The sequence below is a fragment of the Phascolarctos cinereus genome, unplaced genomic scaffold (genome assembly GCF_003287225.1).
Source record: "Phascolarctos cinereus isolate Bilbo 61053 unplaced genomic scaffold, phaCin_HiC Scaffold_5;HRSCAF=322, whole genome shotgun sequence".
NCBI lineage: Eukaryota > Metazoa > Chordata > Mammalia > Diprotodontia > Phascolarctidae > Phascolarctos > Phascolarctos cinereus.
Genome location: NW_027555958.1, coordinates 149,351,831 through 149,369,864, shown reverse-complemented (window position 1 = coordinate 149,369,864; position 18,034 = coordinate 149,351,831). Strand labels below are relative to the sequence as shown.

General features: G+C 35.4%; 1 protein-coding gene across 1 annotated transcript in view; it reads right to left on the bottom strand.

Moving 5' to 3' along the window:
- The window catches only part of REV3L (REV3 like, DNA directed polymerase zeta catalytic subunit), a 253,112-nt gene that overhangs the window by 40,086 nt on the left and 194,992 nt on the right, over nt 1-18,034 (bottom strand). The window contains 3 exon segments of the mRNA XM_021008089.2: nt 5,716-5,834; nt 14,749-14,867; nt 17,518-17,633. Coding sequence (XP_020863748.1) covers nt 5,716-5,834; nt 14,749-14,867; nt 17,518-17,633 — 354 coding nt within the window.

Sequence of the window (18,034 nt, the reverse complement as noted above, 5' to 3'; positions counted from 1 at the left end):
ATTAGTGACTCTGGAAGACTTTGGTCATTTGAAAACAAGTACTATTTTCATTTTGTGAAAAAGTATATTTTCAAAGCTATAGTTTGTGTCAATTATTTGGGACAAGGGATGATTTGGATATGGTTATTCTGTGATAGTAATACTGTGGTAGCACTGACTGGTTTACCCAGAATGTCTGACTTTGACCAGATGAGACCAGATTAAAATGACTTCTGGTTCTATGTCAGCTGAGCATGAGACTTCATGCCATACAAATGTGTTTCACTGCTCTCTGTTGTATTTAATTCTATCATTTTTAAGAATAGCAATTACTCCATATCAACTTGTAAAAGTTTTTTTAAAGCTTTTAAAGAACACATTTCAGAGTGTTAGCAATACTACAGAGGCTGCCAGTTTGGGAAGGACAAGTGTTTCTAGGATTATTCAAGTCCACCATGAAACTAGATCAGTCAAGCTAAAGTGCAAAGGAAATGCAGTTGAAACAAATTTTTAAAAATGTCAAGAACTGAGGAACTGTTGCTGTAAAACAGACTAATCTCCATAAATCTGGAATCCCTAGAAAAGCAAAGACTTTTAAATGCAACTGACCTCTGAAGGGGTTGTTACTGATCCCTCTACATCAGTGGTACAAATAGAAACTCAAACAGAAATGTTCATTATGAGCCACATATCAAGTTAGAAAATCACAGGTTAACATTATCAAAGTTGGACTGTATTTTTATTAATTTTGTTAAACATCTCGCAATTACATTTTAATCTGCTTGAAAGACTTGGGATTTTTCTGGCCCAGAGTTTGACATCTCTGCTCTACAGCGTGGTAGAGGTTTCCTAAAGTTGGAAGAACACTGAGAATAAAATGAATAAAAATAAATAAAAAATAAAATAAAAAATGTTTCTAATTTTTGATATGGAGAAAACAAAAATTCACAAAACTATTGTTATGCATGGCAAGATAATAAAAAGATTAGAGGACTGATTTTAGTAAAAGGCAATCTTAAATATCAAATAATAATATTAAAACTGTTGTCAGAAGAAGTACAAGTGAGCCAATAAGACAGAGGCACGGCCATCAGGCAGTAAAAAATCTGCTCAAAAAAAATTAGGGGTGGGTGGATTTTTTTCTTAGAGTGAGCTTGGAATTCTTATCCCTCTGAGGAGGTGAACTCCAGTAAATAACTGCAATACAAATTCCCAAATAGGGACACAATACTGCAAGATGACCATGACCTTTCACCATGAATGTCATCAAAGGTTAAGAATATCTATATCCAAGAGATATAGATAAATAGATTGAAATGTCCTAGGAATTCATCTGATTTAAACCCCACTGGAAACCTTTCAATAGAGGCTAGACTTGGAAAAAATCAACCATACCTCAAAGGTATGGCAAATGTCCATTGTGATGAAGATATGGCGGCACTTCTATGTAAGCTCTATGAAAGGGAAAAAAAATGCAAACTCTGAAAAAGAACATTAATTATAGGCTATACTTAAAGTTTTATTTAAGTCAGATTTGGGGAGGAAAAGTGTCACTGAAGCTCATGCCATTAAGTACTGTATGAGGTATAAAAATATTCCTGTATCATTGCTATTTGATTATATTAATTCAACTGCAGCCTTGGTTAGTTTCATTGTATTGAGAATATCTTTTTCTAAATAGACTCAATCTGAGTAAATCAGAAGATGTTTGGTTTTAGACTTATAGAAAACTGGAGCTACACAGCTTACTTAAAAAAAAGTAATATGGGAAAACTTGAAAATTTCAGGATGGTTACTATTCTTTTATACATTTCAACCTTTAGGAATGAAGAGGAAGATTTTCAGAGATAGCAACCTGCCAACACAAAGACAAATTCAGCCAACAAATTTAACTACTGTGTTAGGTGCTAGGCCCTTGTTTTACGCTGTATCTGGAGAGACAATGTGTGTGTGTGTGTGTGTGTGTGTGTGTGTGTGTGTGTGTTTACGTACAAAATCTGTATACACAAATTGGGGGAAGCACTAGAAGATAAAGGGAGCAGGAAAGACCTTATGTAGGAGGGCATTTGAGCAGAACTTTGAAGGAAAGGAGGGATTCTAAGAGGAAGGAGAGAATGTATCCAGACTGGGGGGAAAGCTGGTACAAAGGCATGGAGATAGGAACTACAATAGTGCTGTGAAGAACAGCTAGGGGGCCAGTTTGCAGTTGATTGTAGAATGGGCATGAAGGGGACTCATGTGTGATATATCTAGAAAGGTAGGTTGGAACCAGCTTTTGTAGGGTTTTTAATACCCCAAAGAGGAGGTTTTATCCTAGAGGTAATTGGGAGCCACAGATCATTTCTGAGCAGGAGAAATGACATGGTCAGATCTGGGCCTAAGGTAGCTGTGGAGGATGGCTTATAGCGGTGAGAGATGAGGAAGTAAGACTAATTAGGAGCTACTGCTATGGTCCAGGTAAGTAGCAATGAAGGTCTGAACCACAGTGTTGGCTATCTGAATAGAGAGAGAAAAGACAGACACAAAGTAGAATACAACTGCCCAGTCTGGCCTCAAAATAAATGTCCCTATCACTGGCATGCATTAGTTAGAATCTATAATCTTGAAATTTTAAAATTGTAATAGATCTTAGAAATCATCTGATGCAACTAACTCATTTTACTGATGAACAAAATGAAGCCTTGAGAATTGAAATGATCTGATAAAAAAAAAGTGGCGGAGCCTACACTGGAGTCTGTACACTAAAGTTATCTAAATTTATAATTAAAAAAATTTATTGATCTATTATGTTCTTTTACATAACTAACATTTCTTCCAGTGTCCCTTTCTTCCCCCACCCCTCAAGAACTGTCACATATAACAAATATCATTCTTTCTTTAAAAACTACTGAGGGGCAGCTAGGTGGTGCAGTGGACAGAGTACTGGCCCTGAAGTCAGGAGGACCTGAATTCAAATCCGACCTCAGACCAAACACTTGACACTTAGTAGCTGTGTGAGTCTGGGCAAGTCACTTAAGCCCAAATGCCTTTAAAAAACAACAACAACTGGAAAAAACACAGTAAAACCCATGAATACCTCCCCCCGAAAAAAACCTGAACATACATATAATGGTTAAATATTTAAACTACACAAATTTTAAAAACCTCACATCCCTGATAAAAAAGTAAGGGACATGGGATTAAGGATCAAACATGAGAAAAAGAATGAGGAAGTTACAATCCACACTGTTTTGTTTTTTTTAATTTACTCAACATGTTTTTTTTGGGTGACTTATTTAAAAGAGTCAATGAACATATGTACTAAAAAAAAAAGTTAGCTTATTATATACTAACATAATCCAGTTCAGTAAGTGCTCCTTGAAGACAGGGAAACTTTGTTGTCAGATAAAATATAAAATCCTCTGCTATTAGGGCAGCTAGGTGGTGCAGTGGATATAGCTCCAGCCTTGAAGTCAGGAGGACCTGAGTTCAAATGTGGTCTCAGACACAACACAGAACACGTACTAGCTGTGTGACCCTGGGCCCTGGGCAAGTCACTTAACCCCAACTGCCTAGCAAAAAGCGAAAAAAAAAAATCCTCTGGTATTTAAAGCCCAACACAATTTGGGTCTAACACATCTTTCTAAGCAAATTTCATATTACTTTCTCTAATGTACTCTGGATTTCAGCCAAACTGGTTCATTCCCACTATTGACTGCTTCATTTTTAGGCAAAAAGAAAAGGAAAAAAAAAGCCAACATTTATAATTTCCTGTACATGATATTCAATCTCCTGCCCTTTGGCACAAGGGGTCTTGTTGCCCATGTTTAGAATGTGCTCCCTTCTAGTCTTTTTTTCCAGAAGTTCCTAGCTTCCCCCTTCAAGTTTCAGTCCAAGTACCACTTCCTATAAGAGACCTTTCCTGATTTGCTTGGTTGTTGGATTTTCTACCTTTTCACTCAAAATTATGTTGTATTTATTTTAAAATATTAAATTTGATTATATATTGCTCCCCCAAAAGAATGCAAATTCTATGCTAGACATATAACTTGACGGATTGAATTAAAACACCAGACTGGCTGTAGTGTGAATTTTTTCCTCATACAAATCTTTTTTTTTTTTTGGCTACAGCAACTCTTGATGACCATCTAGCATTTATTAGATGGATGGATGGAGTACCCAAACTGACAAAAATTAAGGATCTATAAAGTACATATGTTACCCAAGCTCACTGCCAAATCTCCTTGCTCAGAGGAACAGGTGTACTTTACTTGAAGAAAACCCAATGAAGACCATCCTTGAACTTATGACTGTTATAGCCCTTGCCAGTCCTCCTCCATTTCTTCTCTTCTGTGATACCTTCAGGCAACTTACCACTATAAAAATGGGAGCTTCTGCAAAAATATTGCACGTTCTAGAGAACCTTTAGGTTCAGAAATAGAAAGAGCAGAAATCAAGGAAAAATAACTTAGGGACAGTCTGCCTATGAGTTGCCATGCAATCTAAAAAAGTCTTTGCTCCCATGGCCTAGAAATCAGGCCAGTTGCAATAATTCTACAAATTCAGCCAGACTACAAATTTTGTTAGCTTTTGTGGGCTAGTCAAGGAACCTCTGTCACAATAGTTCTATGTAAAAATCATCCTGGAAAAAAAAAATCATCCTGGGTATTCCAGCAAGATGGAAAAGCAAAAGCAATGACTTGCTTGAGCTCTCCCCCAAACCCTTCCAAATACCTGTAAAAAATGGCTCTGAACAAATTTTAAAGCAAAAATCATCCTGAATTTTAAACAATTTGATTTATTAAAAAAATTTAGAATATAGACACATTTAGAAGTTGAGTACTGCCTGTATATAGATGTACAATAAGACAACTGGGGTGACTATCTGCTTTACAAAAGATACATTTCCTTTGACTAGCAAGTTCCTTTGGTACAGTTCAAATGACATAATTTACACAACACATTTTTCTACCAAACTTATCAGATTCATAAACCAAAGAGCTTTTGTATTTTAGGAAAACACAAAGGAAGAAAGAACATGGAAGGGTCACAACTAGTCACTATATTTTCAGTGTCCTAAAAGAAGTATGTATGATCTTCCCGTGCAATGTGTTCCAGTGTCATATAATTCTTACTGTCAAAATGGTCGTCAACTTCCCTGCTCAATTTTAATTTAAGGCCATTTTTCCCGATGTTACCATTTGTACAAGTGGAGAAGATATGCATCATCACTTTCTGTTCAAAAAGACACTGAGAACCGATGTAAAATTCTGGATCATATTAGTCATAATAACTCAGTCAATCATAATTTTTATATTAATTAGCTTTAGACTGAACCTGTTTTTATTTATTATTGTCATTTGGGTTGTTGTCATTTATTACTGTCATTCTCTCATATTTCTATAACTTCAGGAAGGACTTTAGTATTTTCCTATAATTTTACCTTACTTATGGATGGTGCCTCAGACATGTAAACATCAAAGAAAACAGATGTCGAAAAAGTAGCTTTCTGAGCATATCTAAGACTTACTAAGGGGTCTTGCACCTCCCCACCTTGAAGTCTCTTGAAATTTAATGAACATATTTCATTCACCTCAAAATTAAAACCCACAATCTTATCAACTTTTTCTCTGCAGTTATCAAAATATAGCAAATATTTCCTTAAAAAATTTAACATAAATGATGTTTGATGTGATAATACTTTTTGTTTGACATGTTTGTTATGATAATATCCCCCTCAAACAAATGAAACATTACCTGTATAGATCTATCTTGTTATCAAACCAATCAGACAATACCCGAAATGTGAAGAGAGGAAAACGTTGGTGAAGAATGTGAAAACTCACATTTTCAAAGGTATAGTTGGTTAGGGCCACCTGGAAAAATTTAAGTAATTATTACAATGTTGCTATATTTAAATGTCATATTCATCTGGAAGGTTTCAGACACTGCTTAAAACCTTTAGTGATAAACTTAAAAACCACATTTATTAGTAATTTTGCGTACCACTGAAATGAATTAAAATAAAATTCAAATCATATTCAAATTAAAATAATATTAAATTTAGAATAAAAAAATGTTTCACTCACAATGCCATTAATTAAGTTAATTCTGTATCATTTTCAGGGTTGTTTTCTGATGGCAAGCTGTCTAACAGAATTACATTAACTTTTGAGATGTGCCAAATTAAAGAGATTTTGCCTCAAAGAGTTGCTTTAGTAACTAGACCTCTCATTTTGTGGTTGATTTTGTGCTGCCTTGTTTCTTAAGAGAAGAAAGGATGAAAGCATCATCAGTATTTATCCATTTGTAAAATATCCAGATGAAAGTTGGATTAATGTGAAATTATTTCTTAACCTACTTTTGAGTAGAAAATTGGGAATGCGGTTGTGAAGAAAGCAGCTTTCTAGAACTGTGGCAAAGAGAGCAATGAATATCCTCAAAGGAGGGTGAAGCAAATGTGGTTTTTGGGAGTACACTACAAAAGATGGCTCAGTCACATGGAGCAATGTGATGGTGATTTCCTGAGGCAAAAGTAGCATGAAGGCAGGAGATAGCTGGAAGGGGAGACTAAATCTAGACATTTGCTGAAGTCTCTTTTTGCTCAAACCAGATTACTCAATAAATTCTTGACTTGCCTTTTTGACAATTTCATCTTTCAGAAAGTAATGGAAACAAGGAAAAGAATTACTAATCTGAATTTCAGTCTGACCCATGAGGGGAAATGGTTTGGCAAAGTGAAAATGACGAAAGTTTCCTTTGTGTTCAGAAGAGACAGATTAGGAGAGGATCATTAGCCTTTTGAAGAGCAGATCATAGAAGGTTCAGAGAAAAGATGGAGATGAGGCCTTGGCACAGATTCTGGGAAAAAAAAAGTTTGGCTCAAGGAGAAAAAGAGACTCTTGACAATGTAATTCTAACGAAACAAATTAAAATGATCTTAATGAGGAAAAAAGGGGGGAGGTATTTAAAGAGACTAATGGGGCGGATGGGGAAGTCAGATTTTAAAAGGACAAAAAATGTGAATGTGGGCACAAAACACTGACATATCCTTAAAAGACTAATGGAAAGACTAAGTCTCAGAATAAGCCAGTACTTTGAATACTACCATCAACAATATTCTTTAAGGACTCATGATGGAAAATGCTATCCATATCTAGAGAAAGAACCACGGAGTCTGAATGCAGATCGAAGCATACTATTTGCTATTTTACTTCTTCTGTTGTGTTTTGTTTCCTTTTTCTGGTGGTTCCTCCTGTTGGTTCTAATTCTTACTTACAAGATCAGTAATGTGAAAATATGTTTAATAGGAATGTATATACATAAGATTCCTTGGAACGAGCACGTGCATTACGTATGACAACAGAACTGAACCAGATTATCAAAGGATTCTTGGCTTGCTTAGAGCCAAAATGCAACTAGCTACATTATTTGTGTCAAATATTACCCCAAGTTATTGAATCATTGAGTAAAGATCTTTAAAAACTTGGGACTTCTCATAGGAATTTCTGAAATTGCTCAGAGGTTAGACAGCACAAATATTCCTGAATTATTTAAACTATTGTTACTGTAAATCATCTCCTTTGTCTTCATCTGCATTAGAGCATCAAAAATGTGTGAATGTTGCGAATTAATAATTTGTCACTCTTCTTGGGATCACTAAAACAGACGGACAGTTTTCACAATAGCAGAAAATACTTCAAACCACTTGGCAGTTCCCCTTCAGGACAGTTAGCTGACCTCATGTCAGTCAGTCAGTCAGTCAGTCAATCAACAAGTATTTACTATTCACCCACTCTGTCAGGTCCAGTGCGACGTCCTAGAGCTACAGATATAGCAAATGAAAGAAACTCTGTTTACAAGACACTTAAGTTCTAATGAGGGAGACAAGAAGGATGTACATGTATATATAAAAGCTAAGTACAAAGTAAGTAAATACAAGGTATCTTAAGATGGATCCCCTCACCAGTAGGTGAAGGGGTCAGAAAAAACTGTACAAAAAGGGTGGTGCCTGAGCTGCATCTTAAAGATAGGAGGAATATTAATTTTTCATGGGTAGGGCCAGTATAATAAAAATGACAATTTTAAAGATTTTAAAAAAAGATTTAAGAAAGATTCCATGAAGCAGCGGTGAGGTGATAGCACATTCCAGACATGGAGAGAACCATTACAAAGTCACAAAAACGAAAGATGTGATGTCTGTCACATGTGAGAAACAGAGAGAAGGCCTTCAATAATCTGTTTTGGAATTTTTACACAAAAAATTCAAGCCCATCAGCTTATAGTTTGAAGAATTTTCTCCTCCTTTCTGGAAATTAGGGCATTTGCCCATCTCTAGTCCTGTAGCACATTTCCCATTTGTCAGAATGCCTCAGAGATAATCAACTTCAATAATATCACACCTACAAATTCTTTCAAAATCTTTGGATACAATTTATTCAGGTCAGGAATCTTGAACATATTTAGAGTGGTACAGTCATTCTCTTTTATCTGCTCACTTATCCTGGGTTTTGGTTCCCTCCTAACCACTGTCCTAGCCCTTTCAGTATAAAGATAATTCTCTTCAATAAAAAAACAAACAAACAAACAAAAAAACCCCAACCAAACCAGAAATTACTGAAGTTGAAAAGTTCTTTCTTCTCACCTGTTACTTTCCCAGGCATCAGGGCAAATCTTCTTGGTTCTTCTTTCCCCCTCTCTTTTTATGGAAGGGGGAAGGGGACCCACATGTATAAAAATATTTATAGCAGCTGTTTTTATGGTGGCAAAGAATTGGAAATTGAGGGGATGCCCATCAATTGGGGCATGGTGGAACAAGTTGTGGTATGTGAATGCAATGGAATACTATTGTTCCATAAGAAATGGTGAGCAGGCAGACTTCAGAAAAACCTGGAAAAATTTGTATGAAATGAGCAGAACCAGGAGAACACTGTACACAGTTACAGCAACACTGTGAGATTGTTTTAATTTGCATTTCTCTAATCAATAATGATTTAGAACATTTTTTTTTCACATGACTATAAACTGTTTCGATTTCTTCATCAGAAAACTGCCTGTTTATATCCTTTGACCATTTATCAATTGGGGGATGATTTGTATTCTTACAGATGTGACAAAGTTCTCTATATATTTGAGATATGAGACCTTTAGCTGAGAAACTCTCTACAGAATTTTTTTCCTCAATTTTCTCCTTTCCTTCTGACCTTGGCTACATTTGTTTTGTTTGTACAAAATGTTTTAGATTTAATGTAACTGAAATTGTCCATTTTATACCTCATACTGCTCTCCATATCTTTATTCATAAATTGTGCACCTATTCATAAGTCTGGCAGATAATACATTTCACGTTCTGCAAATTTTCTTGTAACATATCTTTTTATATCTAGGTCATGTATCCATTGTGGTATACTGGTGTATATACTTGTATATTGGTAACTAGCGTAAGATAATCATCTATGCCTAATTTCTGCCAGACTGCTTTCTAGCTTTCCCAACAATTTTTACCAAATAATAAATTCTTATCCTAACAACTTAAATCTTTACATTTTTCAAACACAAGATTACAATAGTCACTTGCTGCTGTAAATTGTATGTCTACCTGTTCCACTGATCTACTTTTCTGTTTCTTAGTACCAAATATTTGATAATTATTGCCTTATAATATAGTTTAAGATTTGGTACTGCTAAACCTCCTTCCTTTACATTTGAAAAAATTAGTTCCTTTGACATTCTTGAACTTTTGTTCTTCCAAATGAATTTTGTTACTACTTTTTCTAACTGAGTAAAATAATTTTTTGGTAATTTAGTTGGGATGGCATTGAATATATAAATTAGTTTAGATAAAACTGTTATTTTTATTATATTAGCCCTGCCTACCCATGAACAATTAATATTCCTCCAATCATTTAAATCTAATTTTATTTGTATAAAAAGTTTTTTTAGACTTCCACTTCCGGAAGCCAAGATGGTGGAGTAAGAGGTGAATTAATTGCTCTTAGCCTCCCTTATTAAGACCTGAAAGCCCAGAAAATATCACACCAGGAAAAACCCTGGAACAGTTGAACCAGAAGAAAGATGGGGTACAGCAGTCCAGTAGCCCAGGTAGCTTGAGGGATTAACCAGAAAGGCCCCCTCTTACCCTGGGGGAAGGGGAGCAGTATAGAATGGGAGGCATCCCAGCAAGCTAGTATACTAGCCCCAGCTTAGCATACCAGGAGGAGATCTTGAAGCCCAGGTGGTGGAGCAGGCAAACACCAACACCTGGTCCCCCGAGTGCCTCACTGAGGAAACCAGCTTGGAAAACCACCAGGTGCCTGGGCACTCTACAGCAACCAGCTCTCCCAATGCCTCAGCAAAACTAAAGGAAGCAGTGCTCCAAGGGAACCCAGATGGATAAACACCCTACAACATCCATCTGAAAGGAGATGAAGAAAGTGAAAGGAAGGAAAGGTCCAAGTGAGCAGGAAATCTCCAGGAGCCACACTACTCAATTCTACCCCTACAGTTCCAGTGTTGTTGATTCCAGTCCAACACCAGGTAAGCTGCCAGAACCCTACAGCCTCCAACTGCCAACATTGGAGGCCCCAGAACACAAAGCCAGTGACCAGGCCCTAGGCTCCCAACACAAGAAGCTTGGGTCAGTGCCCTCTGCTCCCCAGAAGGAGAGCTCAGTCTCTTTAAAGGCCAGGAAATAAACAAACACCATGAACAAAAAGAAACATATGATAGATTCTTATTATGGGAAGAGTGAAGATCAAGGCAGAAATTCTGAAGAGGACAACACTGTCAACAAACTTCACATCTGGAACCTCAAAAGGGAATATGAACTGGTCTGAAGCCCAAAAAGCCTTCTTGGAAGAACCCAAGAAGGATTTTAAAAATCAAATAAGAGAGGTAGAGGAAAAATTGGGAGAAGAAAAGAGAGGTATGCAAGAAAGAGTTAATAGCTTGGATAAGGAAGGACGTAGAAAACAAGTCTTTAAAAAATAAAATTGGCCAAATGAAGAAGGAGACACAAAATCTAACAGAATAAAACAATTCGTTAAAAAGTTAGAATTGGGCAAGTGGAAGCTAATGACTATGTGAGAGAGCGAGAATCAGTCAAACAAAAACAAAAGAATGAAAAAAGATGAAAATGCAAAATACCTCATTGGTAAAACAACTGACTGGAAAATAGATCCAGGAGAGACAATTTAAAAATTATTGGTCTACCTGAAAACCATGATGAAAAAAAGAACCTGGACAGCATTTTCAGGAAATCATCAAGGAAAACTGCCCTGAGGTCCTAGAACCAGAGTAAATAGCATAAAAGAATCCACCCATCACCTCCTGAAAGAGATCCCAAATTGAAAACGCCAGGGAATATAGTAGCCAAATTCCAAAATTACCAGGTCAAAGAGAAAATACTGCAAGCAGGCAGAAAGAAACAATTTAAATATCATGGCACCACAGTCAGGATTATGCAGGACCTTGCAGCTTCTACATTAAAAGATTGTAGGGCATGGAATATGATATTCCATAAGGCAAAGGAGCTTGGATTACAACCAAGGATCAACTAATCAATGAAAATGAACATAATCTTTCAGGGGAGGAGATGAACATTTAACAAAATAGGGGACTTCCAAACCTTCCTGATGAAAAGACCAGAGCTCAACAGAAAATTTGATGTTCAAATACAAGACTCAAGAGAGACATAAAAAGGTAAATGGGACAGAAAACAACATGTTATTAATAAAAGGCAAACTACTTACATCCCTACAAGGGAAGATGACACTTGTAACTCTTGAGAACTGTCCTGCTATTACACCATGTTAAAGGGGTATATATAAAGGGGGTGGGTATAAATTGACTTTGATGTAATGATGAAAAAAATCTAATCAAGTGGGTTAAATGGATCCAAGTAAGTGGATTAATCTGATCTAAGAAAATGTACTGAGAGAAAAGGAAAGGAGGAGGCAGACAAGGGTAAATTACATCATAGGAAAAGGCACAAAACCCTATTACAGCAGAGAGAAAGAAGGGAGGGAGATGAGCATTGTTTGAACCTTACTGTCATCAGATTTGGCTCAAGAAGGGAATAACATAAATCAGTCAGGTATAAAAATCTAGCATGCCCTATAGGCAGTAAGAGGGAAAAGGAGAAAGAAAAGGGAGGGAAGAAGTAGTAAGGGTAAAGGAGAAGAAAAGGGAGGGGGCTGATAGAGGGGAGGTGGTGGTTAAAAGCAAAACATTAGTGAGGAGGGAAAAGGAGAAAGGAGAAAGAAAAGCATAAACAGGGGGGGTAAAAGGATAGAGAGAAAGACACAGATAGTAATCATAACTGTGAATGTGATATATGAATGTAATGGAATACTATTGTGCTATAAGAAATGATGAACAGGCAGACTCCAGAAAAACCTGGAAAGACTTGTAATGGACTGATGCTGAGTGAAGTGAGCAGAACCAGGAGAACGTTGTACACAGTAACAGCCACATTGTGTGATGATTAATACTGATAGACTTAACCCTTCCCAGCAATAAAAGGATCTAAGACATCTCCAAAGGCCTCATGATGGAAAATGCTATCCAGAAAGATCAAAGCATATTATTTGCTATTTTTTTTCTTCTGTTGTGTTTTGTTTCCTCTTTTTGGTGGTTTCTCCTATTGGTTCTAATTCTTACTTATAACACCACTAATATGAAAATATGTTTAATAGGAATGTATATGTATAGCCTATATCAGATTACGCACAGTCTTGGGGAGGGAGGTAGGAAGTGGGGGGGGAGAAAAATTTTAAACTCAAAAGCTTATGGAAGTAATTGTTGATAAACCAAAATAAATAAAAAAGTTTTTTATAATACTGTTCACATAGTTTCTAGGTTTGTTTTGGCAGGTGTACTCCAGGTATTTTAGACTATCTAGAGTTAACAAGAAATGGAAATTGTGGGGATGCCCATCAACCGGGGAATGGCTGATTGTGATGGAATACTACTGTGCTATAAGAAATGGTGAGTTCAATGATTTTAGAAAAACGTGGATAGACTCACAGGAAATAATGAAGAGTGAAATGATCAGAACCAAGAGAATGTTGTATACAGTAACAGCATTATTGCTTTAAGAACTACTTTGAATTCCCCAATTGAGAAATTGTCAAAGGATATGAACAGGCAGTTTTCAGATGAAGAAATTAAAGCCATCTATAGTAATATGAAAAAATGCTCTAAATAACTATTGATTGGAGAAATGCAAATCAAAACAGCTCTGAGGTACCACATCACACCTATCAGGTTGGTTAACATGACAAAATAGGAAAATTATATATGTGGGAAAATTGGAACATCAATACATTGTTGGTGGAGTTGTGAATTGCTCTAACCATTTTGGAGAACAATTTGGAACTACGCCGAAAGGGCTGTAAAAATGTGCATACCCTTTGACCCAGCAACAGCATTTCTAGGGCTGTATGTCAAAGAGATCATAAAAATGACAAAAGGACCTACATGTACAAAAATATTTATAGCAGCTCTATATGTGGCGGCAAAGAAATGGAAATTGAGGGGATGCCCATTAACTGGGGAATGGCCGAACAAGTTGTGGCATATGAATGTAATGGAATACTATTGTGCTATAAGAAATAATAAGCAAGCAGACTTCAGAAAAATCTGTGAACACTTGTATGGACTGATGCTGAGTGAAGTGAGCAGAACCAGGAGAACATTTACACAGTAATAGCCACGTTGTACGATGACCAACTTTGATAGACTTAGCCCTTCTTAGCAATGCAAAGATCTTAGACATCTCCAAAAGTCTCATGATGGAAAATGCTATCCACATTCACAGAAAGAACTATGGAATTGGAATGCAGATTGAAGCATACCATTTGCTCTTTTTTTTTTCTTGTTTTGTTTTGCTTCTTCTTTCTTGTGGTTCCTCCTATTGGTTCTAATTCTTCTTTACAATATGGCTGATGTGAAAACATGTTTAATAGGAATATATATGTAGAGCCTATATCATATTGCATGCCGTCTTGGAGAGGAAGGTGGAGAAAATTTAAAACTCAAAGCTTATGGAAGTGAATGTTGAAAACTAAAAATAAATTAATAAAAAAACCCTGAAATTATACAAGGAAAGTGGAAAAAAATGTTTGTAACTCTTGGCCTAGAGATTATACTGTTGGTACTGTATCCTGGTGTATACTGATATTTTTAAAGTTATGAAAGAGAAAAACAACTTTGAGCAATAAAGTAATTTTGACTATTATAAATACCCAAATTAACTACAAAGGATCTATGAAGGAAGATGCTATCTGCATCCACGGAAAGAATTGATAAGAAGTATATATAGAATGATTCTGCGCATATATATATATACATATATATATATATACATATATATATGTATTATATGTATATATTTGTGTCTAATGGTAGCTTTTTCTAGAGCTGGGAGCGGAAGGAAGAAAAAAGGGGTAAAAAAGAGTTACACGATAACTTTATTATATATTTAAAAGGCACAGCAAATTGTACATACTAGATTTACAGTTTCATATGCAATCATCTTTTTTTCTCTATTCTACTATGTTATGGAAATGCTTTTTATTTCTTAACTTAAAAAAAAAGAAATGGTAGTCAAATTATAATTTTATGTAACTAAAAGCAGCATTACTAGTACATATATTTAAAAATTCCACTTTAACACCAGAAAAGCATAAAACTTGCATACTTAAATGCACATAACATCACAACTGATACCATAAATAAATCTGATTCAATTTAACTTTTTAAAGTTAATTTTTAGATAAGGCATTTTACCTCATTTCTCATGATTCTCCAAAGATTTAGTGTGATCCGCCCAACAATGTTTATCTCACTCATTGTATCTGACCCATAGTCATCTCTTTTGGCAGTAAATCTGTTCTCTATTTTGTCATCTATAAAATTGAAAAGAGACTGCATTAAGACATGTCCAGGCACTTGAGAATGTTATCCCCAATAAAAATTAGAATCATAATAAATTTAAAAATGCGGTTGGCTGAATTCGACCAATAAACTATTTCTTAATTTTTACAGATGATATTGTACTTCATAGTATTGGAAAAATTTCTACTTACTTAGCTGTGGAAACTGTTATATGCAATCATTTTATCTAAATTTTTACATTCTTTTAAAATTGAACCTTTTTTCTTTTATTTCTAGTACTTTTTGTTGCTTCTTCACACTCACCCAGAACTGCAGCATTTTTCTGGCTTTAATCTGAAAAGTGTGGACTATTTTTATCTTATATTTAATAATGGCTAAATAATGATTGCTAACATTTACATAGCACTCACTATGTGCCAAGGCACTGTGCTAAGCACTACAAAATTATTATCTGACTCGATACTCACAACAACTCTGGGTGGTAAGTACTATTATCATCTTGATTTTACAGATGAGGAAACTGATTTAACAAAACTTTACATGTGTACAATGCTTTATACTTTTTAAGTGCTTTTGCACATATTATTTTATTTTATTCTAACAATCCTGTGAGGTAGGTGGTACAAGAATTATTACCTTTTTTTTGCATATGAACAAGCTATATATAGGTCAATGGAATCATCAATGAAAAAAATGCCATTTAAAAAAAATTTCTTGGAGCAGAGATGATATAATTTGCCTTAACAGAATGCTCTAGTGCTTAAACACTCTCACTGTTAAGGAGTTTTTATGTTAGAGAAGTAACTGACTTCAAAGCTATATGGCTAATATGTAGTAGAACAAAGACTAGAGCTTGGTCCTCTAACTCCTATTCCAGTGTTCTTGTCAAATTGATGAGGTCCTAACATGAAGACTGCTCTGAAACCTGGATAAAGATATCCCGGAAGACACATTTTCTGTAGTGAATTGAAAATTGGAATAATGCTTCTCAAAAGAAAATGGAGCTCTGCATTTAATTTTAAGGAATAGAAATGCTTCGATAAAGTTTCCGTTTTTGCCAACAGTATTAGTTAACTATGTATGTAATAGCACCTAGCAAACTAACAGGGCAGAAGATTCCCTGGATTCACTACTAGTTATTGAAACAACCATGGTAGCCACAGAGAAAGGATTAGCGTTAAAAATCTTCAGTAACCGGAGATGCTCTACTCTTCCTTAACAGGACATTCTAGTATTTAAACATTCTTAGTGTCAAAAAAGACAGTTCTAGTTCAATGACAAGGATCTTCTATCATGTGGAAGGGAGGCTTTTATTTCACATTTCTATTCCTAGTAGTAGAAGAGACAGACTGTTATCAGAGATGTAAACAGCCTACATATTAAGGAAAAAATCTGAATCACTGCCTTATCTTACTTTTTGGATTATTAAGATATGACCTAATAGAAAGGAGTCGGAATTGAATACAACTATATCTTATCCAACATCCTTAATTTTATTTCTGATGCTTTTGCTTTCCTATCACATTCATTTCCGAATATTCTTCCCTCGCCCCCATTCAGTGAACTGTCTGTTGCAATGAAGACTGGAAAAAAAAACAACAACAACAACAATAATTGAGCAACACACTCGGCCTTCCAGTATACACCCAGTACTCTACTTCAAAGCCCCACCTCTGGGTCATTATCAGAGTAAGTGTCTGGAGTGAGATGTGAACCCAGGTTTTCCTGCTACCTAACTTTGTACATTTCATTCTGCCTCAGCTTATATAAGTCTTCTCATGATCCTCTGAATTCTTCCTTTATTGTTTCTTACATCACAATAACATCCCAATACATTCATGTCTTACAATTTATTTAGCCATTCCTCAACTGATGAACACTTATTATTTCCTTTCCTTTATCTTTGCTAGCACAGAAAGTTGCTGCCATGAATACACCGGTATATTTTTTGGTTTTTTGTGAGGTAGAAAGTGTAATCGTTACTATGCCTGTTCTACAGATGAGGAAACAGGCACAAGCAGCTATTAAGTGGTAGAACTAGCATGTCAACCCAGATTTCCTGACGAGATCTTGTGCTCTTTTCACTACATTGTGCTACCTTCTTCTTAATAATGTGGTTAACACAAAACAAAAAACCTTCTTGATTCAAAAATATATTTTGTGATCAAATCAAAGACAAAGAAGAAAATCTTGGTAGCAAAAAATAAAATATAATTCGACTGGCTTCTCATGAAAGTATCTGCTATCCCAGATTCTTATAGTCACCAACTTTTCTTGTTTTATTGAAGTCATCTCCTCTCTCATTATTTCCTATCAAATGGTACAGAGACCAGCTTTATTAACATTTCATTTTTCACCTTGCTTTCTGATCTCCAAGGAGTATCTAGTCTAATGTGGCATTTAAAAAAAAAACTTAAATAAACCTTCTCTAACTGCAAAGAGTAGGTAATTTTGAAAGTTTGATCAGAATCAGGACCTCTGAGAAAGAACCTCCAAAATCAGATACTCCTTTAGACTGGTACATGAAGATAATCCAATAAAACAAAGTTGGGAAATAGAGAAGATTTTGATTTAAAACAAAATGGTACTTTTCAATTTTCTGCTTGTAATTATTTACCTTTTAACTAATTATACATTTAAACCACAACAGATTCACAATACCTGGAACACGGGAGATCATTTGACATAAGTCAACACTTAATGCAGCAGCCCTTTGTAAGAGGTAGCCCCAGGAATGCATCTGAATTTCATATCCTAACAGAATATCAGGATCATACCTAAAGAGACAACAACAAATTATTTAAGAACCAGACTAATTTAATTATGCCTTGTATGAGAAGAATTCTGTTAGTAAGTCCTACAAAAGCTCTAAGACATAACTTGGTTTTTAAAAAAATTCTCTAAGTATAATTTTTTAGAATTTATGCACTGATAGGGAATGCTAGATATTTGTTTTAAACTTTAGATGTGTATGGATGCTTAGAACCTAGTACGCTAAGGCATTTGCCTAATGAGACAAGAAACTTTTTTTAAATTAAATTTTATTTTTTTCACTCCACAAAAGTCTACTTTCTTTCCTTCGACATCCCCTCCCCACCAACCTCCCATCTTAAGAAAAGCAAACCCCATTGTAGACTTGTACAGTAAAGCAGAACAAATATCTGCAATGACTATATTA